The 23,563-nt window shown below is 40.4% G+C and overlaps 1 protein-coding gene and 1 long non-coding RNA gene across 6 annotated transcripts in view; one reads left to right on the forward strand and one right to left on the reverse strand.

The window, feature by feature from the left end:
* Positions 1-23,563, forward strand: part of TSPAN12 (tetraspanin 12) — a 45,231-nt gene that overhangs the window by 6,165 nt on the left and 15,503 nt on the right. For all 5 annotated transcript variants that reach the window (XM_049814424.1, XM_049814421.1, XM_049814422.1 and 2 more), the window contains 2 exons: positions 8,332-8,414; positions 9,047-9,182. In XM_049814424.1, coding sequence (XP_049670381.1) covers positions 8,332-8,414; positions 9,047-9,182 — 219 coding nt within the window. The remainder of the gene's footprint in view (positions 1-8,331; positions 8,415-9,046; positions 9,183-23,563) is intronic.
* On the reverse strand, positions 9,204-17,527 carry LOC126044568 (uncharacterized). Its single transcript, XR_007507717.1, has 3 exons — positions 17,155-17,527; positions 10,043-10,382; positions 9,204-9,881 (listed from the first exon to the last, which is right to left on the reverse strand). It is a non-coding gene; the product is annotated as an uncharacterized LOC126044568 (long non-coding RNA).

The raw sequence follows: 23,563 nt of genomic DNA on the forward strand, positions 1-23,563 counted from the left end.
GATGTTTGAGCCAAGCCGGTGATGTTGCCACATCCTTCACCTTGTGAGTTTTTTCTGCCTGGGGATACGCTGTTTCTGTTGAGCAGTGCATAAGCTTTCCTTCGCATACATAGCAGTACCATCTAATTTAGACTGTGTGGTTGCAGCTAATAAACCCTCCTTGCAGGTAGTAGAAATTCTGCCTTGAATTTGCACTTGTGAACAAAAAAATCATGTAAAATGACAGAGGAGCAAGCTTCCAGTTAGTTTTCCTTTTATTTTGAATACTTTGCACATTGAAATCTTCTAGTTTTGGCTACGTGTACCACCTGAGAATTTAGAGCAAGGGGATATTAATGTTGTGCAAGGAGGCACTAAGGGTGTTTGGAACCAGTGGTATTGTGTTTCCTTCTTTTTCTAACCTCAAATGTATGCATTGAATCTTGTAATTTTTTTTGCCCCATTTTTTCAAATCTGCTGTGACATGGGAAAGAAATCAGTCCATCCTCTCTTCCCTGGAACCACATTCTGCATAGAGGTTGTGTTTCTGCTGCTTTCCAACTTCCACTCACATTGGTGGGATTTGTAGATATTTGGAATGAACAGATTTAGGGTCAATTTTTTAAGGAATTTAAGTGACTAATGATATCCACAGAAATGAATGCTGCCTGGCTTGGTACCTATAGCAGTGTAAGCATAGGGTTCATTCTAGGCTAATATACTCTGATTTTAGAGATGGCAGTGTAGATGTGCATAATTGAAACCTGATTTTCTTAGCATTCTTGTATAAAGAAAACACCTAAAAGCTATGCAAGAATTAGTCCAGCTTCTGTGGGAATATGGTGTCTTTTAAAGGAATGTGTTCAGAAGAGCAAGCTATAGGAGGAGTTTTAAAGGACCAGAAACACTTTTTATTCTGGTCTTTGGGAAATCTTTTACTTTTTGGTGGTTTTAGGCTGCATCATTTATGCAACATCATTACGCCATGTCCTAACAAAGTAGATTTCAGCCTTAAGTCAACTTTATATGTACTTCTATATAACCTTTTATTCCATGTATATCTTTGTAGGTGACATGGCTCACCCTGCATGGCATGTCAACAGTGAATTGGTAGACAAGTCTCTGCAAAATGGTCCTGAAAAAGAGAGTGGTTTGATGTGATGATGGAAAGGAAAAAATAAACCCCACCCTAATGTTAGAAATTACGTTAATATGGTTCTTAATAGGCATTCAGAAATCAGTGAAACCACAGACATTTTTGGGGTAATCCTTGTGATTAATTGTGTGGAGCTCACTGCATCTACCTTGAGGACGAAGGCACAAACCCGTGCTGACTAGATTTGAGCCAGTAGCTGAAGGGGAACTACTCATACCAGTAAGCCATGATCTCCAGCAGAACTGGGAAGGCTAATCTAACCTGTAGGCACTTGCGTTTTTTTTTCTTTAAATTTGCATCTCTTTCTGTAGAAGATAGGTACCTAATTATTCATGAATCCTCAGGAACTGCTTCTGTACCTTGAAAATTTTCCATCTCTCAAGAGTCTGTGGCAGACACTAAGCAAGGGTCATAGGAAAAATACTAATTTTTTAATCTCTTGTAGCTGTTGCCCAAGGTGTAGGGGACAGTTTAATTTCATGCACTTTTCTAGGAATGTGTGATTTAATTAAAAATGCAGGCTTATTTTAGTAATCTTCATGTGCTCATGGGTAGTCATGTGTAAAACAGGGAAGTTGAGTGTTGTACCCACAACCAGCTGGTATGTAAGTCCTGTGGATCATAGGAAATACATACCCTTTTCTCATATCAGTCTTCTAGTTTTATACCCTGAGTTTAAAAATAATTAGTCTGCCACCTGTGTGGGTGACTACTTTCTGTGAACAAAAACAAGTTCTTACAGAAACAAGAGTATATTGTGTATATGTGAAGGCATATTGTCTTGGTGGTGGTGTGTGGCTCGTGATGTGGATCTGGACACTTGAGCTCTTGAGCATTCCTGCAAATTACCCATGATCAACAGCACATGCCTCTGCCTCCTTAAAGGCAAAAGGTCTCTTGACAGTGAGATGCTTTCTTTTGAGGGAAGAGTGGCACAGACCATGTCCTAACAAGAAGTGCAGTGTCTAGGTAGTCACAGAGAGGATGGATGCAGAAATATATGGACTTTCTTATCCCTCTTTGCTTTTAATGTATCCTTGTGTTACACGGTCCAGAAGTTGCTATGTGGGTCTGACACTTGGTAGAACCAGCTGATAGATGAACTGTATCTCAACCTGTTTGCATATTTGGGTTCTTACTAGTTCTTTATGCTGTGCTGCTGTGGGAGCCTTGCACAGCCAACTGCTGGAAAACTTGCTTGCTTCCCCCAGGAGGGTGACCTGTTAGCAGCCTGTCAGTGCTCCGGCAGTTGCCTTATTGCAAAGCGTGTGAGTTTCAGCCCGTGCCAAACGCGGAGCAGGTTGTTAACTCACTGTTGCAGCTGTGCAAGCAAACCTGGATTCGGAGTGCAAACAAGTACATGCTTCAGCTGTTTGCAAGTGGGAGGGGACCAAGGCATAATCCTGTGTAGAAAGCTCAGCTAAAACTAAATGTTGGCATGTCTGTAGAATAAAAGGTGTGTTAGTAGGGAATAGGGGATTTTCCTTTTTTATAGGCCACCCTTCTTTCTCTAAACATTTAAATGCTTTTGCCAGGTAATACAGAAAAACAAGACCTCTTGTCCTGCTCTCCCCCGCCCTTACGCCCCTCCCTCCCAAAAAAACGTAGTCGTCTGTTTATCCAGGGATCGGAGTCATCTGTGTTTGTTCAGTGATCTGAATATTGAACCTAATCGTGAAAATCCTGTGAAAGCATTGCAACATGCTCTGTTCATGACCTTGTAGTGATTTGCCCCCGGCCCTCCCCCTTTGGTAAGTCACAGCTCAGGTTACCCAAATCAATTTTAACTGGAAAATTTTCTCAAGGTTTATTTCTTTACTAAAATTAAAGGATGTATGCTGATGAATGTTGTCATATCTTGGAAATAATTTCCTTGGAGCTGGAAACCTTTTTCTGCAAAGCAAATTGCTCTGTAGTGCTGCTAGTCAGCATTTTGTACGGGTACCAGAGCGTGGTCTGAAGTTGTTTAGCCCATCTGTTAGAAAAAAAAAAAGGTGTGTGATTTTTAATATGGAAGATACTTTTAATCTTTCCTCTGATTTAATAATGAAAAAAAAAACCTTTGCTCAAATTTGAGCACAGCAACTTTCATTGTCAAAAATTAAGGCATTAGAGTGTTTGAATGAAAAAAATGACAAAAGAATGAGAACAGGTGTGCAAATAGTGACAGCAATTGGTATTGCTCCCTCAAAGACAGAAATCCATGTTCATTTATTAATTGAAAATGCAGATTTATTTTCCAGTTTATGTATGGCCTAAAAGACATTGTGAGTAGGACTCTTACAATAAGGGCTTAAAATATATACTTAATGAATAAAAAGATTATTTTACATTTTTATGTTGATGCATATTTTATGTAAAAGAGTTTCAGAGACAATATAAACTATGCTTGGGAATGACCACTCCTAACAGTTTGAGTCCATTGTTGGATATTGTAATTCAGTTGTCTGAGAAAGCTCTAGTACCATTATAAACTTCACGTTATAAATTAGTTTGGAAATTTAATATATTACTGTGTGATCTGCATATTGCTCATATATAAAAATGTAATTTATTACTTTTGTTTAATGAGTGTGAAAATATATTTAAAATAGAGTATGACAGCAGGCAGTTTTGTAAACTCTTCAGTGTCATGTTGATGGCTATATAACATACTGTGACAGTTCAGAATGAAACCCATAGTGACTTCTGCAGCCAGCTGCAACAAATAAACATGTTTTACTGCCTACTATCGTATTATGTTTACAGCACAGCAGACTGGCTGTTGTCAGAGAAGCTTGGATGAAAACTTTTTGTTGAAATGATGTAACTGCTAATGTGGTGAGAATTATCTTGGTAGTTTTATTTCTCATAAACTTGTGTCCTTTCATCTGATTGCTTGATACGGATTTCTAACTGTATTTTACATCTAAATTAGTTACAAAACAATAGCTGAAGTAGGGGCTGGCAGTCTTTTAAGGCTCCCTTTTTTTCCATCCTCAAATGAACCAGCACAAACTTTAATCAGGACCTTGCCCCTGCCCATGACTCCTTGAAAATCGCGTGGCAGTGAATTGCAGCGATATGACTGCTGTTCTTTGCTGGTAGGTTTGGATGCAAACCAAGGCTGTTGGGGAGGTTGTTACTGTTCCTGCCTACTGAGCACATGGGCTGAGTTGTACTGCTGGTGTTAGCGTAAATGCTGTGCTGCTGGCTGCAGATCTGCCTCTGCCATAAGTCGTGTGAAGTGCTGGGTGCCTGGAGCCTCCTTGATGTCAGCTGGCACTTGAGGATGCTTAGCGCTTAAGCAGGGCAGCACATAGGCATGCCAAGTCATAAGAAGGAGGCTGTGGAGGTTTGGCGCGCGTGTCGTGTTCTCGTTGTGATTCCCCTGTGGCTATGGAGCAGGTGAGCAAGTCGACTGATGGGTGTGAGTTAATGCTTCATAATCCTTTGTCACTAAACTAAACATCAGTCATTATTATGCAGGACAGCCTGGTGTTGCAAGCGCATCTTTCATCCTGCGGGGTGTTCCTGCCCAGAGGCTCGCTTTTGCTGATCAGAAGGGATATGACTTTTTTCCCAGCACTTCCCTTTGGTAACAAAAAGCTACCAAGCACTTGCCAGGTTATGTGCTGTAAAATGTACCTTTTGTAATTAATCTGTTGCTGGATTGCTTTTTCGAGTTGGCATGGTTTGCTCTTTCATGGGCCTCGCTGTTCAAGAGGAGCTTCTTGAGTATTTGCCTATTCTCTTTCTGAGCCATGTTTTTATGCCACCCCAGTTTGACAGTGTTCCTGACTTTCACGGATGTGAATCTAGTGTGTCACAGCATGCTGGCTTTCAGGTCATTTGGAGTAATAATTCACTTTGGACTTTCTTCAAAATAAGGTGCCAAAGGTGCCTCCCAAGGAATTTGTTTGGTTGGCACGAGGGTGTAACATCTGTGTAGCAGTGTGTCAGTAACACCTGAAGGAGTTAATGATAGTGAGATCATTCAGGGCACACGGTAGGTGAGCAGGTGAGCTGTAGCCTGGCTCTCACAGGGGTTACAGAGGGAATTTTCTGGTGTGTAATTTACGTCCAGCAAGAAGCAGTAGTAATTGGCTGTTAGTTATTTACACTGAAGGAGAACAGCCAGGGGGACCTAAATGGCTAAAAGCTTTTTGAATGAAGTGAGAGACCTTTCATTGAGAGCTTGTTCTTATGAACTGAAATAGTGTTCATGCAGTTACATTATTGGTGAAGGTTATGTTTCCTAGGTGAAGGGAAGCAGTCCTTTTCTTCCAGTTGCTCTTCCTAAGTGAAAACTGAGTCATGTTCCATGATATGGTCATTAAGCATTTCTGTAGAAGTAATGTGGCCACGCGTTGGCCACAGCTTGGAGATGTATCTGCCTAGACTTTCCCCTCACTAATTTTGTGTGGGCAAAAATACATATCTAGGTAGAGAAAACTCAACTCAGGCAGGCAGAGCAGAAATAAAAGTTGTCCTGCTTCCTGATTTGCCTTTGTAGACAAGTCCTTTCTTCTAGCAAACCGAATGATTCTCTCAGTGGCAGGACTCTGCTCATTTCTTTTGGTGTCTAGGAAGTCCTTTCTGTCCCCTCTGCCTTTTAGCTGGTTGCCACATGTACTCTGTCTTATCTTGGAATAACCTGCAGACTCCAGTATCCATGTGCTGACCTTCTGCCTCGCAAATGTCGCCTCTGATGAAGAAGCGATCTCTTGCCTTCTTCCAAGGAGTTCACCTCCTCTCGTTGCTGTACGGGAATGTATTGCCGCATACTGAAGGCTGAAAGAAAACAAGTGCAGCCTGCGAGTTCCTGATGGAGAGCAGGGACTAGGCTGTTAGGCCACCAGTCTGGCATGGGAGGGAGAATATTATTTAGCAAGTGAACATTTTTGAAGTTTTTGCAGCAGGATCATTTGGCTCTTATTAAGAGTTGCTGAGGAGTGTGGTTTTGATGGACTTCTCACTTCTGAGCACCACTGCTGTAAAGCAAAGTAACCAAATTTATCTTAAGTATTTTACTATAAACAGAGTGGAAGTGCAAGCTAATACTTTCTCTGTGTTTATCAGCAGTCCTCGCAGGGAGATGTGGAGGGTTAAAAAAGTTTTCTGTTGCTTTTTGACCGTAAGAAGGTAAGCTGTTTGCCTGTAGTCCTCTTTACCTCTCTTTGTGTTAGAAACATTTTTTGTATTGCTTGTGTGGTATATTTACCTGATGCTTTCTTCCAAGGAGGTAGGCATTGTTGAGGAGTTTATCTAGGAGGAGATTCTAGTCATCATCTTTTCCTTGCTCCTGCAGCTTCCTGCAAATAACAGAAAAAGCTCTTTACTGCTACTGTTCCACCAGGCAAAATAGATCCCACAGACCATAAAGGACACACGTGTAGGTAGTAGACTTGTAGCGTGCACTAGCTTTCAGGACTGTGCTTGCAGCATGCCAAGCACCTAGGGCTCTCGCTGGCACCACCCAGAACCAAGGCAGTGCCTGTAGTTTGTGCATCAGTTTTGAGAAGCAGGAGGAAGCTGTGGGGTAGCCACTGGGACTTCTCATGAAATTTTAAAAGCAGAAGTAGCCTGCTGTGGGTGTGCTGGGGGCAAAGGAGCCAATAAGGACATGGAGTGACTTTTCTTATGTGTTAGGTTTGAACCAATTAATTTGTTATTCACAACAACTTTAGGGAAATGTGAGGGCATGTGGGAAGCTAGCTTTTGAAGGCAACAGGGGAGATTAGCAATTCCCACTGATTTAAGAAACTGTTGGTATAATGCTGAGGTTTCCTGGCATCCACCTATACAATGCATGAAAACAGTAGTATTCAGGAGAGCCAGCATGCTTAGGTCCCTGTCCCTCAGCTAGACAGCGGTGCTTCTGAAGTCCTGTCAGGTTCAGCCCTTGAGCGGTGGTTCAGGCTTAGGTGCCCATGTGAGGCTGATATTCCTAAATTCTCCTTTGGGTGTAGTAAACCAGCTGAATTCCCTGAAATGGTTTGAGAAATAAGCAGTGGCATTCGTAACCTCAACTTCGCTCCATTTTGTAGAAAGCCAGCGGTTCCCTCTGCTCCTTGAAGGAGTTCATAGCTGCATCTCACACCTTCTGTTTGGGGAGCAGTGCTCCGTCTGTCCTGTGCGTGCAGGAGGAGATGTTGTGCGCTTGGGGCCAGAGAGCACGCGCAAAGGGGACGACTGCCGCGGCTACGTGAGCCCTCCTTCAGGAGGAAGGGTGTACTGACTTACGTAGCCCAGTGCAAAATACATGAACAAGTGCCCTGAAGAGTGTTTTCTCCTCTAGTGGTACGTACCTCTGCTGCAGCGGCAGAAGAGCTGGTGCTGTCACGGTGTGTTAGGTGTGTCCTGACCTCCTTGTTCAGATTTGGCTTCTCAAGAAAATCGGAGGCCAGGGCTTCTGCTGGTAGGTCTCAGGTATCCTGGAGTGCACAATGGCATCAGGTGACAAGAAATCCAGGTCTGTTGAGGTGGTGGCAATTCTAGGTGGGTTCAGTCTCGGGGATTTATTTGCCGTAGGAGCGGTCCTGGTGAAAGTGTAGTGGCTTTATGCCTCCTAAGTGCCAGGTTAGGCGCCCAAATGCTTTGATGATCTGGGGGTTGTAATTGAAGTACAGTGAGTTTTATTGTCGTTTTACGGATCAGGAAACCTAGGTATAGTGTTCGTGGTGTGACTTTATCTGAATGAGCGAGAGAATCGGATTCTTCTAAATTTAACCCCAAGATAAATCTCCTCTCCTCCGTGTCAGTGTATCAGTAATGTTATATCCTGTATGGGGCTTCAGATTATTCTTCACTGGCTGTGTGCCTGAGTGTGGCTTCATGGTTTCATACAGACTGGTGGGTATCGCCTCTGAGCCCTGAGAGTCGCTGGTTTTAGCAGCATTAACCCTTCCTGTTGTTTCTGTGGTATGTTGTGCAGCGGTGGGACTTGAGCCGGCAGTGGCATCACCAGGTGGAAGAAAAGGTATTCCGGGCATTTATTATGCATACTGGAAGAGAAGATTATTGTCATGGCTCCCTAAATACTTGGGCAACAAACCAACTCTAAGCATATAGAAGTACAATTTTGGGGACAGTATGCTCTTTGGATAAATGAATGCATGAAAGATGCTGCTAATGACTGATCGTCTACTTAAACTATGAATGATCTTGCAATTTTTTAAAAATGTATGATAAATAAATTAATCTTTTCTTTTTAGTTGATGTCCATCAGCATATTAGGTGTTTCAGCTTGGATGAGAGACTACCTGAATAATGTTCTCACTTTAACTGCAGAAACAAGGTAAAGCTTTCCTTAAACCTATTAATCTGTGTGGGTGATTGATTGTGGTATATGTCATTCATTCTGTATGGCAAGTTTCCTAATGAGGATTTCTAGAATTAAGAAGCCTTCAGTTGGGCTAATTATTGTTTTGTTGAAAGGTGTATTTTTACCACCATTTCTGGCATCAGTTGAAATTAGAGAAGGGGGAAAGATATGAATTCAGTCTTGTTTTATTCCTGTGCCTTTCTCTTCTGACAGGGATCAATTTTTGGCCCTTTGCCAGCATGTAACCATATTATATTACTGTTTAGTTTTGAATACTTTATTCAGTCCAGAGATTTAGGAATGCTGTTAGTTTTATGACAGCAGTGCTTATGAGCCCTAGTGATGGAACAAGGCCTCATTGTGCTACAAACTGTGCAAGTGCAGGATAGGAGGATCGCCTTCACTCCAAAGAGTTTTTGTATGATGCGTTACTTTCTGGTACCTGAATAAAACCATGTAGAAGATATTTCTGTGAAATGTGTAAGGTGCTGGAAAGAATGCATCTGCTAATCCACCGTTTTTGTTTTAATGGCTATGTTAGTTTTTCTTCTGTATCATTTTTGTGTGATTATGTTTTTTTTGATTATGGTTCTGATTGGTTTTAGGGTGGAGGAGGCTGTCATTTTGACTTACTTTCCTGTGGTCCACCCGGTCATGATTGCAGTCTGCTGTTTCCTCATCATAGTTGGAATGCTGGGCTACTGTGGAACAGTGAAAAGAAATCTGTTGCTCCTTGTCTGGGTATGTTTCATAACCTCTAAAAGCAGCTAACTTCTGTTTTGCTTCAACAGTGTAAGACAAGTTTTAATCCACAGGCACTAGATAAATACTGATTATTTTTTATTACCATGTTGAATTATGATATCGGTGAGGAATTGTAATTGCAAAGCACACAGTAGGAAAGAATTTATTGCCTAGACTGCATTATGCTGTGACTGAAAGACAAGCAGTGTCTCATTTGCAAAAATCCACTTCATTTAGTAGAGGAATTGCTGAAGGGAAAAATAACTCAAACTCTTAAGTACTAATAATTACAGGAACGTGAGTCTGAGTGCTCTGAAACAAACCCTTATGCTACCCTTTTGACTCTTGGCTGTGCAATAGCTAAATAGCCTAGACTTTGCTTTATTCCCAGAGTTGATTGTGTGTGTAAAGTAACAGCATTTGTAGCTGATGAAGGTTAATTCTGAGTGTATTCAGAAGCTTTGCCTTTTCTTACGTGGATGTGGAATTTTGCAGTTGGATTTGGTTGTGAGCAAGTTCAGAAATAAATTCCAAGTACCCAGCTTTTTCCTTTGTTCGGAGGCTACATAACTGAGCCAACAGAAGCTGAAAAGCAATACTCTCTCCTACAGAAGACTCTGTGTACAATTTAACTGTGATGAGGCCTCGACTGTCAAGGGACCCAAATTTCTCTTTCTTCGTCTGGAAGTCAGTGAGCTGAGGACAATAACAAAACCCAAACAAATGAAAAATAAACAAAGCCACAAGAAAAACCAAACCCCAAACCAAAAAGCCCATAAAACTTGCACAAATGCTAAAGGTTTGGAGTTTAAAAATATTTAGACCATTGGCAACACTGAGATCAAGGAGTGTCATACCTGTATGCTGTTAGAAGCTTAGCTGGTAGCCCTTTGCAGAGTTGGGCTTTGTCTTTTAACATGAGGATAAGCAGGATTCCAGGCAGACTGTAAGCCCTAGAGAGTGGGAGCAGTGGGTGTGAAAGAGGTGTCAGACTTGGCTATCGTAATTGGAGCAGGAGGAAGTGGACAGGTAAAATCTTTCAGCTCTTGAGAATATCCAGGCGTCTTACACAAGTAGAGTTGGGCTCCTGCTGTTTGTTCACTGCAGTCTGTGTTGGGTTCTCGCAAAGTGTATATGGTTGCATTTTTCATGTGGATCTTTGCAGGCTTAAGTACACGATAGCTGGACCTCACAAATCTTGCACAAAACGACAAAAAAAATAGTGAGAAGTTGGCTGACACTTATGCAACCTTTGCTTTGTTTAATAGGAAATATTCTAACTACAGCTAAAACAGTTGGGAAACTGTACTGGGGTTTTGTATTAAAATGTCTTTTTTATTTGAGAGGGTTGGAGTAAGCTTTATTTGAGACTTCCAGCTGAAGGTCTGCAGCAGAAGTGTTCCTCAATTGCAAGAAGGGCAAATGCTGTTTCCCCTTTTGGATATTTGTTAAGTCAACAGTATAAAGATTATTGTTTCAAAGCTATATAGTTAGGAAGAAGTCTCATTTAAATCTGAATACTTTATAGTAATATAATAGTCATGCATTTTTTACCTCTAGATCTTAACATTGCAATGTTAAAGTCAATGGAAACAAGTTCTAAGGCAGATATTACTTAGTTATAAGCACATGCATAAAAATAATGGATTAATGTAATTTCATACCATGCAATTATTTATCTAGTAATCTTTCTTACATACCTTAAAAGGGCTTTGTACATATTTTTGTTTTATATAAATAGTGGAAGTATTAAAAGATGGTAAACTTATAAACCCTTAGTTTTTATGGTAAGGTTATAAGATTATTTTCATAAAGTGTTTTTTATAGTCATGATAGTTTTTAATGTGAATTAAAATCAATTAAAAGGCAAAAGCAACTATGTGATGTAGATCAATGCTACGTAGTATCTGGAAAAAAAGTTACTGTTTTTTGGTCTAAGCCTTGAAAAATAATCCTAACTAATTAAAAAGAAAATGAAGTTCAAACTGGTTTTGGTCTTCAGTTTATTTAATCTGCCAGTGAAAAGAAGAAATCATTTGTAGCTTTTAATGCCATCTGGAAATAAATTATTTAAAGTGTTTTTAGGCAGTCAAATTATACTAAATCAAAACAAGACATTTCTATCATTTTATGTTGCAATATTTCATTTTCAGGAGCCTGAGAATTTGCTCTTGCTAGCAAACCGATAAGCAAAAAACTAAATGATATCTTCCTAAGCATGTCATTGTCTTTGATTAATTGTTAAATGAATGCAGTCGCATTATAGCACAGAAGCATGCAGACGTTAAGTCAATGCTTCATTCATCAGACTAATCAGAAAAGTGATGGATCAACAAAATGAGCTTTTTTACAACCAGATGAACTAAAAGAAAAGAACCTTCATGTAAAACATTAACAATCTCTTCAATCGTGCTTTTAATCTTCTTTTTGAAGTACATGAACAGCCATAATGATGGCATGCAGAGATATTTGGACACAAATCTTGATGTTCCTGGCAGCATGCTAATTGCTAGTGCTAATGTCGTTAATTGAATTGGATTTTTGGAAAATCTAATAAAGCATAAGGACCGCAAAATATATATATTATGGTTTTAGATATTTTTAATACATCTGAATACATAATTATTTTAATTTGGTTTTGAAATTTTATTTTAGCAATTAAATGCTTGAAACCTTCCCATCTTCACATGGGGCATAAATATAAATTGAACTAATGTTTACTCAGCTTAGTAGTGAGAAAAAATAACACCTCAGTCTTCTGAGGTGCATGCTCTGGATTATTTGTAGAACCAGCATTTTAAAGCTGTGATCATTTAATTTTAATTGCTTCAGGAATGCATAGTCCTGAAGGCTAGTTGGTATAAAGAGCCCATGTGTCTCTTAAGTGTCTATAATATAATTTTGTTGTGTGTTGTGAATGACCAGCGTCCTCAATGTAGAAGTGACTGTGATGCCAGCCTAAACTGGAAAATCTGGACTCTTCCAAGTCACTGACTTGAATGTATAAAAAGTCAAAGGATGAGAAACTAGAGTCTGGGTTTTATGATGCTTGTTACAGTTTTTCAAACCAGATTCTTTAAATTATTTTTTTTTAAATCCAGAACCATCATTTGCCTCTTCTTTTCTGAGGCTCTGTACGTTTTGGATTGTTTTTGAAGTCTGTTGTGCACATAGCCTAACTAAAAAAAACCAAACCACCCCCACCCCCTGTGGCATATGTTCTTTAAGAATAATAACCTTAAGGGTGTGTGAATTTTTTTGAAGTTCTTTTTTAATTAAAGCAAGAGTAAACTCTTGCTTGACAAGAAGAGCTTCATGAAAATCCCACTGGAAAAATATTTTCCTGGCTGGAGTTTTCATTGCAAATTTCTGGCATTTGTAACTATAAGTTTTCTTTACAGCATTCAAACAGCACAGGTTTCAAATTTGTCTGCATATGTTTTAACAAAGGGAAAAACTGTTAGAAATATTTGATAGTCAACAGGGCAAATCCTTTTACTGATTTTTATCATAAAGTTGGAAGAGAAATAAATATTCCTCAGAGCTAAATGTTGTTAGAACCTGTTGGTGTGTGGTCAAACAGCTTGTTAATTCAGTTGTGGCAGAACCTGGTTATAAATTGGAACTTGGTAGACTAAATTGTCTGTTAATTGAGCTGAAAGACAACCAGACTAACCATCATTAAACTAAACCAATCTTTTCTTTAAAAGCAGGCAAATATTTCATGAAGAGAAAAAATGAAATTATACTATGTTTTGGTTGAAAAGGTAAACTGGACACGTGACAAACCTAACATGAATGTGGCTGTTCCATGTCAGTAGTTCTCAGCCAGCTAAATGCCATGTTGGTGAAAGCGGTGAAGTCCATCTGAAGAATGTCAGGGAACCGCTGACTGCATCACCACTTGGGGCAGATGGTTCTATACCCACACGCCCATTTCCATCCAGGTGGATGCAGAGGTAGCAGGAGGCGATTGAATTTGGACATCTGCTGTGTTGCAAGATATCAATAACTCCTAATGTCTTTCTAGAAGGCACTGTTACTCTGTGTGAAATGTTAACTGCTCTACAGTACCGCAGCACCAACTATTCTGCAGTACTTGTGGCTACAGTTGGCATCAATTAGTATGCGATTTTTGTGATCATTAATTTTTCTGTCTTTTTTTTTTTGTGGCAGCATGTATTTCTGCAATAATGCATAATATAGGTTATTTGTTCTGTAATAACAAATGATATTTGTTCTGACCCATGTGGACTCTTACCACAGTCACAGCTGCTTCAGTACCCTGTACTAACATTTGGCACTGGCATTGTTATTTACCGACCAGAAGTATTTCTTCATTATTTAACTACCAGGCATTGAGAGGGAAGCAATAATTGACAAACATAATTGGTGTAAACCTGTGCAGTTTAGAATTAGACAGGACAGGGACTGAGTGAATTTTCCTATTTTGTGCCTTTTATCAGCAGTTTATTTATGAATGTGATGGGAGCAGGAGGAAAACAAAGATTCAGAGGACAGCTTGGCCTGCCTTGTTGAAAGACTGGTTTAAAGTGAAGTGGGTTTTTAATACTGTAGTATAAGTTTGATGAGAAGCCAGTACTGTGCTAAAAGTCAAGTTCAGATAGTCAGTAGGTAAGGAAGGGGCTGGACATTTAGCTTGCATTTTGAAGTGCTGCTTGTTTGATGTTCCACTTGTAAGAGAAAGTATGCTTAAAGTTCACCAATTTTTATTATATCGCAGTAGTTTCAGATATAAGCAACTTTCTCAAGAAAATAAATAGACCTCCCCCCCCGCCCCCCCATTTTTAACTTCCAATTCAAAGGTGAACTGCTCGAGGAGATGCTGGTACTAATCATTGTTAGACATCTTTTTGCCTTGGAAGGGGGTAGAGGGTAAGCTTCTTTCCTGTTCAGATCAGGATTTTTAAGGTTCGGATTGTTATATCTTGAGATCGGTGTTTGCGATGCCACAGTGTCACCACAGAGCAAAGCTGGGTTTTGCAGGAGCTGATGCACTCTGCAGGGCTCCCAGCGCCGTGGAGCGGACTGCGCTGGGCTGGGCTCCGGTGCCAATCTCTCTGGCTTTCTGAGCACCAGGTGTGTTTTAGTTGACCTTGTGTTCTCCAGTGTAGATGTACAGCGCTGTGTATGTACTTATAAGACTTTTTCAAAGGGAAGTGCTTTGAAACAGTGCCTAATTTTCTTAACTAGGAGAGGGAACTTAGAGACGAGGGTTGCCCAGCATTGCGGGTTACTGGGAGGCGTTTAGAGAAGAAGGCTGCTGCCTGCTGAACGAGCTGCAAGCAAGAGCAGCTGCGTACTTGAGCAGCATGGAGGGAAGAGGGTTGGGGTGGAGGAGCATGACAGGAATTGAGCTGGTGGGAGTGTCCAGCTCTTCTTGCAAATGCTTGGCTTAAATCCAAATATTTGCTCTGCTCATGGTGATGATCTGCTTCCTTCAGCCCAGCACTTAGCAGCTGCCTTGAATGCACAGCCGTGTTGTCACAGAGCAGAGGCAGCGCCGGTGCTATTTGGTGCAGTTATCCAGCAGCTCAAACAAAGTAACAAGAACTGTCCAGCCCCTTGAGGGCTATTCAGGGAAATGCCTTTGACTTATGACAGCAAGGTTGGACAGTACAGTTATGATGCTGTCAATTGAAAATATTTTTTTTTGGCGTACTTATGCAATAGCAAAGAGCCACTTGCTCATCCTTATGGAAAAAGGTACTGTGCTAAATTAAAAGGTAAATACCTGTTGACAGCAGTCATTTTATGGTTCCAGTATGTTTCCAGCATGAAACATGCTGCCTGGAATTCTGTGACGCACTTTGCACTGCACGATATACTTTTAGGCTCACCTCATGGGGGTGGCCCTTTGCTTGTTCTTGGGAATGTGTGTCCTGAGTATTCGTTTTACTAGGTGTCACCATGTCTGGCCTCATGATCCAAAACTTTTGGAGCAAGACTTGTTCCTTTTGTCTTCCTTGTTTCTGTTTTCCCCCATTCCCACTTGTTACACTGTTAATATTGCTTCCTCCCTCCAAGTTCTTGAAAGTCATTGATACCTACAGCAGTAGAAGAGACCAAAATGGTACCAGAGCTGAAAAGGGCTCTGGAGTGGTACTCTCTGGTGAACAGAGGGGGGAAGATAATAGAAAGGTTGGTGAAGTGGAATGATAGAAGTGGATACCAGGAAGCTATTGAAAAGACAGGGACTGGTATGACAGTAGGTTCAAGGGACTGGGGTTGTTGAGGCTAGAGAGCTGGGAGTGGTGCCAGGATGGGAATAAGGGATGCTGCATCTTCACTGAGGAAAGAAGATGGGAAGCTGCTGATGTAATACGTGGTCTTGCTGCCATAGTGCTTTTTTTCCCTCTGTCCTCCCTAGCTCCTCTTTTCTCATTGCTTGTTTGCCCAGCTTTTTTTCCTCTGCTGAAAGGACTAGGGAATGGGAGAGTCCCTGACAGCAAGGAAGGAATAAATGAGTGAACGGATCGACAAAGCCCAGCCAGACCTCCATGTCTTCTCTGAAACGCAGCCCAGACTCACTGGTGGGGCATGCCTTGACACTGTCACTTCAACTGTGTTCTTGTGACAAACTGAGTATAGAGTGGATGTCCTGTCAGGCAAATGAATCTGGTTTTTTTGCCTAATCTTGCCGTTTTGACTAACCACAGAGACACTTTACTCTGTGCACAGGGGCTGTGGTATGGGTTTTATATCTAAGAGCACTCCTTCACTCAAAATGGTGAATTGTTTGAAGTGTTTTGGGGAACGCTGAGGCAGAGTTATTGTGTGTATCAGCCCCGAATTGGTCTATTTTACAAGGAAAAAGGATTTTCTTGACTAAAGAAGCATTTTTATGGTGTTTAATTTCCTTGGTAGAAAATAAAGAGGGGGTAGAGAGATGAAGGGAGCTGTTTCAAATATCTGAGTGGAACAGGAAACTTTAGTTTTAGTATAAATCCTATGAAATAAGGGGAGAAGAAGGGGGAAGGGAAAATTGTGAGCCATGAGGAAATTATGGTCTAATGGCTATCTTTACCTATGTCCTGTTCAGTACTTTACCATGACCTTGCAATGACCCTTATTCCTTGGAGTTCATTGACTTGAGATAATTGAGCCTTGAGCAAATAAATCCTAATAATTGTCTGAAGTGTGCATTTGTTTATTTCCAAAGTAATACCTGTTTCCTTCTATAAGCAAAGATTAACCGTTAAAGTAAAAATTTAAAACAGGTCATTAATATCCTATAGAAGAATCGAGGCTCTGAATAAAGTTCTAATTATACATAAAAAAAAATTATACATAAAAAATTTTGTTTAGTTTTTAAAAAAGCAAAGGGGTCAATCAAAAGAATTTGGACACATACCTTAGAAAAATAAAATGTTCATTGCCATCAATTTTTTTTTTTTTATTAGGAAAGTTAGTTAAAGTCTTTGGAAAAAGTGGTAGCTTTTATATAAAACTTGGACTTTGCAAAAACCTCAGGCTTCAAGACGTTTTGATAAAATTTTGTGATCTGGGAAAACAAATCTAAAATTGTAGAGATAGTTGATCATTTTGCTGTGGAATGTATTTATTTTAAAGAACTGGATGGCATTCAGTAGCTAATGTAAGTTGGTGGTTTCGGCCCATTTCCTTGTTGACTTGTGACTGTGTCTCACAAATTTCTGTGTTGTCAAGCAAGTAAACCAAATTTTAAATTGGAATGACAAATGAACTGTTAATCCCTTCAGGGCAGGGCTGAGGGAGCTGGAGAGGGAGGGAGGAAGGGGGGGCAGGGCAAAGTTTGTGCTGCCGGAGTGGATAAACAGAGGATTTCGGTTTTCCATGCAGCTTGTCTGACTCTATTTAATGAGTGCTTGCTCCATTTTTAAAAAGTAGAGCTGGATTAATCATTAAAATAACCTTGTTAGTTTGTAAACTGTAACAAAAATAAAGGGAACCGTAGCTTGTAACTTACTGAGGGAGGAAGGGCTTCCTGTTAGGTTTTGCACAGAAAGAGTCTTGTTCCCGTTGGTGATCAGCAGTGGTGGTCATCTGATGTTTCTCAGGGTGCAGACAGATGTCTGGATGGCTTGCGTCTCAGAAGAACAGGGCTGACGCGCTCAGGCTGTTAGCCATTGGGAAATGCTATGCATAACCCTCTTAAAATCTTCTGGCGTTTGTTTTACATACCATGTACTCCAGGCTTTTAGAGATTCCTGTAAGGTTTCATTCTGCAGCTGCCTTACCCTTGGAATCTCCTTCAGCCCCTGCCCTTCCCTCCTAGAGCTTTCCTTGCCTCTCTTGCCATATGGACCACGTTGCCCAAGAAAGTGGTGTGAGCACCAGACAGCAAGTCTGAGGAGGCTGGACTCGCTGATCAGCTACTCTTCATTTGCTCTGACATAAGGGTTGTGGTTTTTCTTGCGTCTGAAGCGGGGGGGGGGGGGGGGGGGGGGCGCGAATAAAAAAGTTTTATATCTTCTGTCAGAAAAGAAAAATGCTTGGGAAGAGTGGTAAAGCTTGGAAAAAGGTGTTTATTAAATGAAATACTGAGCATGTGAATGATGATTCATTAATAAATACACTGATCCTTCAAAGACAGGCACATTTGCTCAAAAATGGAAGGATTTCTGCAGTCTTGTAGACCAGATTCTCCAAAAGCTGCAACGCCTCCCCAAGCTCTCCCTTTTCTTCACTGTGTTGTAACTTCTGACTCCAGTCATTAGCTCCTGCCAACCATTGCTGTTTGCTTTCATATACAGAATGCTGTCTTGCTTTCTCACTGTCTGGAAGTGGGCTTAAGAAGTCAGTATTTTGAGTATGTTGTGTTATGGGACATATTTGTTCTCTAGGGATGAATTTAGTAGACTGTGAAGTCTTCTAGGATGACAGTAGTTAACTAGGAAGCTGTCAGAAGAGATGAAATAGGGTCCTAATCCCAGTAACAGGAGCATCATGCAACATGCAAACTGTAAGGTTTGAGGGAGAAAAAAAGATGAATTAAGCAACTCTTGTGCCTTTCTACTTCTGATGAAATTTGGGTTGCTGCACAGAGCCCTGTCTCGGTTCATGTTTTTGCGGATTGCCTAGACTCTTGCTTCCAAATCACACTTCAGCCTGCAAACAAAATGATCATACCATGTTTGGTATGAGCAGGATCAAGAGAGCATGACTGGGAATGTGTTCAGGTCTTCGATTCTCCTTGTGTGTGGGCTAACAGCCCACTGATTTTACAGGCTATAGTAGCTGAATGCTGATGAGGCATTCCATAGGTCATTGGCAAAAAATTACCAAATCCAGCTGTGGCAGAGCAGAAAAAAAACCCCAAAACCACATGGTATCACTTCAGGAACATACTTGGGTATGCACAGCGTCGTAGTATGGTTACCCTTACCTGCCTGGGCTGCTCGGCACCGAGGGCCATAGTGACTTGTTGGTCACCAAGTATCCCAAGTCATCAAATTTCCATGAGGGCTCCTGCTCTGAGCTTCATTTCTGGCATAATGCTTTACACCCGAGTTTGGAAGGGCATCCTCAGCGGACAGTCATGTGGGTTTTGTATCTGTGCCAGTGGGATTATCATGGTGGCTGATAATAGGGCACTGGGTATTCACATTGCCCTGGCTATTGCACTGAAGGAGACTACTGCAGGACCCTAGAGTTTTAACTCTAGTTTTCCTTTGCTAAATGTAATTAGAATCTAGTATTTCCACTGTCAAAAAAATCTCTGAAAAATTCGGTGTTCTTGGAATTACTTTGGAGAAGGGCGCTTAAAATGGGGACTGGGGAGGGAAGAGGAGCAAAATTTTTATAAAATCCCTCCATGTACTGTGTTTTCTGAAGTCCCAGTTTTTCCATCGTCCTCTTGCCATGTTAGTAACAAAAGTAGAAGGTTATTTTTCACCAGTTCTTTTCATCTGTTGCCTGAAAAGCATAGACAAGTTATATTAAGTGATTAATTGCAGGAATCATGTGGCATATTCAAGACAAACAAAAAGTCTCTAGAACTACAGTAAGAGTTTTGTATTGCATCTCTGCAAAAAACATAACACATTGTGCTTCAGGCTTTATATTCTTCCCTGCAGTTGCCCACGATTGCAACAAAAAAATCCTGTACTTTTCAGGATAGAAAGCCATGAGGGAGAGATTTTATGGGGAGGCATGCCATGTGTGTGCTCTTCACCATTACTCTCTTAACAGAATGGAGTTGTTGGAACAAACACCTTTTAAATAAATGCAGAGTACTTTAGATTCAGTAATAGTGGTTTTGTGCTTGCACTTGCTATTTTTATTTGTGTTTGTATCTAAATGGTTGAGATGATCAAGAAAGAAATGTGTTCCTGTAATGTATTGAGTGGTGGTGGTCATTTGCTCAGTTTGGTAGAACAAGGAGAATAGCAAAAAATTTCATAATTTAATTAGGATAAATTAATTTTGTAGTTCAGTTTTTAGCCTTAGATGGAGAGATAGGAAGACATTTTGGGCATATGCCAGAGTGTATGTGCTCCATGTGTGAAGCACTGGCATATACGGAGCTTGTACCCTCTTATGGGATGCCCCTGTAGTGTCCAGAAATCTTATTCAGACTAAAACTTTTGATCCTATTTAGACAGTCCATACAGATCTTTCTAAAAACAGTTTTGAATTATTTTGATTTTTTTAATGCATATTTGAAAATACCACATACCTTTAGTGCTTTATGAGGTTTTGATAGTCTTTATGCAGATAGCTATCTGAATGGCCTCTGAATTGGCACAAAACCTCTTACTTCAATGCTAGTCCCCAATTTTGGTTTCTTTTTTCCCTGTCTTTGATTATTTACTTGATGGTTACCTCCCTTCTGTGGTTGAATTTTATCATGATTGGATTTCCATTCAATATGGCCCACTGTCCTTTCTGTCTTACATATGAATTCCCTGTAGAAGTGGACTTACGGTTGTCTGACTTGCACAAGTACAAGACCTTTCTGGAGGCTGTTAGAAGCTGTAGTGGCCGAGTATGACCTGGTAGTGTCTCTGCACTAGCAGGTAGTAGTCATTGTGGTGGGTTTCTGTCCTGTTGATGTGTGGTTTCTGCATTGGAGGTTTCAGGGTAGGATGAGGATGTCGTCTGTGGTTACTTTTACGCCTGTACCACACGAAGAGTGTTCCAGCAGAACAAGATCTGGTGATTACATAGGGAGTATCCTTAATATCTTTCCTTGGCCCTTCATCTCTCTGTCTTTACATCTCTCTGGAAGTGGTTTTCACAGTAATGCCTTTGTTTCTGTTCCCACTTCTTTCCTGTCTACTCTCTTTACAAGAAAGGGCAGGGAACAGCATTCTTCTGGAGCCCCCAGTTCCTTCACCTCTGTTTCAGGGCTGATGTGCTGGAAGAGTACAGTTGTGTAAGCCTCTGCAGGCTGTCAGTACTGCAGCTATGCACTCTGACAATGGAGCCACACACACATGCCCATACATCGCTGCAGAAAAAAAATCCAGGTGCTTGTGCAACATTCCAGGTATTAGAGGAGATGCTGCTGTTGGAAAGCTACTGCTTTACAGAGCTGCTGCCTGTCTTTCTGCCTGCCTTCCTCCCCTGTGGCCAGTGGTGGTGAGCAAGCTTAATGAAGAGGTTGCAGGACAACCAGCTCCTGCTAACTGGCAACATCCATTTCACACTGCAGGGATGCTGAAGTTTGGGATCTTGGCCACATGCATCTCCATGGCTTAGTAAGGAGCAGTAAATGGCTAGTGCTTTTCAGTGAAACTGACTCCACCGGGTTTCTAGCAGGATGAAGGCACCGCTTCAATTTTCTGATGACTTTGCATAGACTGACTAGGGAGAGAATGATACTGATTAGCAATTGCCTACAAAAGAGAAATGTTAAGTCTGTAGTATTTGCCATGTAAAAGGTCTCTAGTTCCTGAAGTGATCGTGGCTTTGCATTAATTGCTTGTAGTTCTATTTTATTTTATGATAACCTGTAGATATCTTTGCAAAACCACTCGCTTCTGTGGCTTCCCCTATCCTACCCTCTCCCTGCCAAAAAAAAAAAAAAAAAGAGAAATGAAAAAAACAGTAGACTATCTCAGCAATGGCCAAGAGTGCTCCGAGGGAGGCATGCTGTAGAAGGTAATATAAGTGACCTGCTGGCGCAGTTTTGAGCTTAATGTACAATAGTACTCCTCAGTGACTTAATCTCCTGGACAAAGCGTAGCCACTCAGCCCATAGGAAGAAATATTAAGCCTTGCTTCAAAACCAAGTCCCTGTTTCTGGCAAAAAGCAGAAATGTGTAAATGCAGGAAGATGCATTTAGCATTCAGACTCCTGTGGGAATTTAATTGGGGACAAGAAATAAGCATTGAAGCCAGTAATAATTTCTGTATTTGGAAGATGGAAATTAGGGGTAATAAATTTAAATAATGGTTAGAGGGTCTTTTTCCCCACACAACTTACATAAGAATTATTTGTTTTGCAAACCATTGCATTTAGAGAGAGGTATAATATTCCCCTTCCATAGCAAAGTGAAACTGAAGCTCCTGTGTGTGAGTTTGGTGTGCCTGCAGTTGTTCAGTTCTTAGCATGTGCTTTCATGTGCGTAAATTCCTTGGGTCTTTTCTTCTCTTTTGCCTTATGGACAGAAGATGTGCTTTCTAAGGACAGAAGGCTTGATTCCGCAGTGCCCTGATGTGTCCAGATGTAGCTAGTCAGGAGTGCTGAATTCCTGGCAGACCTAGAAGTGGTTTATGAGTGAATTGGGCTAAATAATTTTCTATCCCAGGCTATATTCAGTAACTGGAGAAAATCTTGGTTTTGGCTCTTCTGTCTCCAGCTGCTACCACAAACTTTCTTAACTATACACTGACAAAAATGAGGAAGTTTCAAATGTTAAGGTTGGTGAATGAATGAAATGTTACGAGGAACTGCAAATTTAGAGTTTTCCAGAGAATGCCATACATACACCACCAGATGTATTGTTTTCACCATGATCAGGGACTTTGTATAAGATTTGGGGATAGCAGACAGTCCCAGCCTTGTTACTCAATTAGAGTATAAAACCACTGAAATTGACAGCTGGAACTCGAATTCACTTTTCGCCAAAATGTTCTCCCTCTCAAAATGTCGTTATTAGCCATAGTGTCCCTAAACATTTTTTTTGGTATGAATTAAAAGAGCTAAAGCTTGTGGCATTCTTTCCTCCTTTCAAAATCAATAGTTTGCAAAGTAAATTTCCATGGTTTTTTTAAAGAACCCTTTGCATAACTTGCAGGCACTACAGTGATAGTGGATACATTGTCTAGAAGCTCATTAATTTATTTTTTAGCGAAAGCATCATTGTTCTTACAAGGTACGACTCATTTTTTCCTCTTTTGGACCTCTGGAGGATGAATGTATTGGTTATTGAAGGCCATACTGGACCTCTGTGTGTTCTTACAGTGTTGATTTGTAAGGATATGCGATGTGTTGTTCAGCTATAATGACTATGAAGATGCAAGTAACATGGTGAAGACTAGTAAAACAGGACCTCTTCTTTCAACACCATATTTATTGAACAGGCCTTTGCGGGGGGAGGGTATGAGGACAGGTTTCTCTTGAAAATTCACGTGAATATTTTTACATGCACATTTTTAATTTGGCTATTTTCATCTACAAACGTAATTTGGGGAGTTATATTTGATCAGCAAGTAGAAGTTAAGGCAAGACAGTGTTCAGTAGCTGCTAAGGTATCTGTGAATTCCACAGTTCCAGACTTGGTGAATGAAAAAGCTGCCATGTAGTTGACTGCTAAATCCTAACACTTGTGGATTTATATTCTCCATTTTAAATAATATGGCTTACTGACCCTTTAATAGAAAAAAAAATTCACTTACCCTCAGTATGTGTTTTGTGTCTTTTATACCTGTCCTAAATAGATTCCAGAATGAAATGACTAAGTTAGAAGCCTTTTGGCATGTATCCTACTAATGGAATTATGTATTTATTCTATTTTATATTGTGATGGTGCTTCTCTGATTTCCAAATAAAATTAAAATCCATGAAGACTTTAAGTCATGTATGCTGAGAACAAGGGGGAGCTCAGTCCATTGACATGGAAGAAAATTTGGAGTTGCCAATGAATGGAACTATACTTCTGCTTTAAATAAAATATAAATGGGTTACTTTTAATAGAGAACACCAGTTAAAGCAGTCTTAATTTCCATGCAGCTTTATTCTGCAGTTCAGAAAGGGTTTGTTGACACTATGCAGAATATAGTCCTACTCTTTTTAATTGCAGCAACCAGTTTTTTCTTAACCGAGACCTGTACAGCTTCTTTGTTTATACAAGTATTTTCTATTTTTAAATAGTTAAAGGGTTAGATCTTGTAATAGACAAAGATATTTCAATCCATCTCAATAAATA

The sequence above is a fragment of the Accipiter gentilis genome, chromosome 11 (genome assembly GCF_929443795.1).
Source record: "Accipiter gentilis chromosome 11, bAccGen1.1, whole genome shotgun sequence".
NCBI classification, from domain to species: Eukaryota; Metazoa; Chordata; class Aves; order Accipitriformes; family Accipitridae; genus Astur; species Astur gentilis.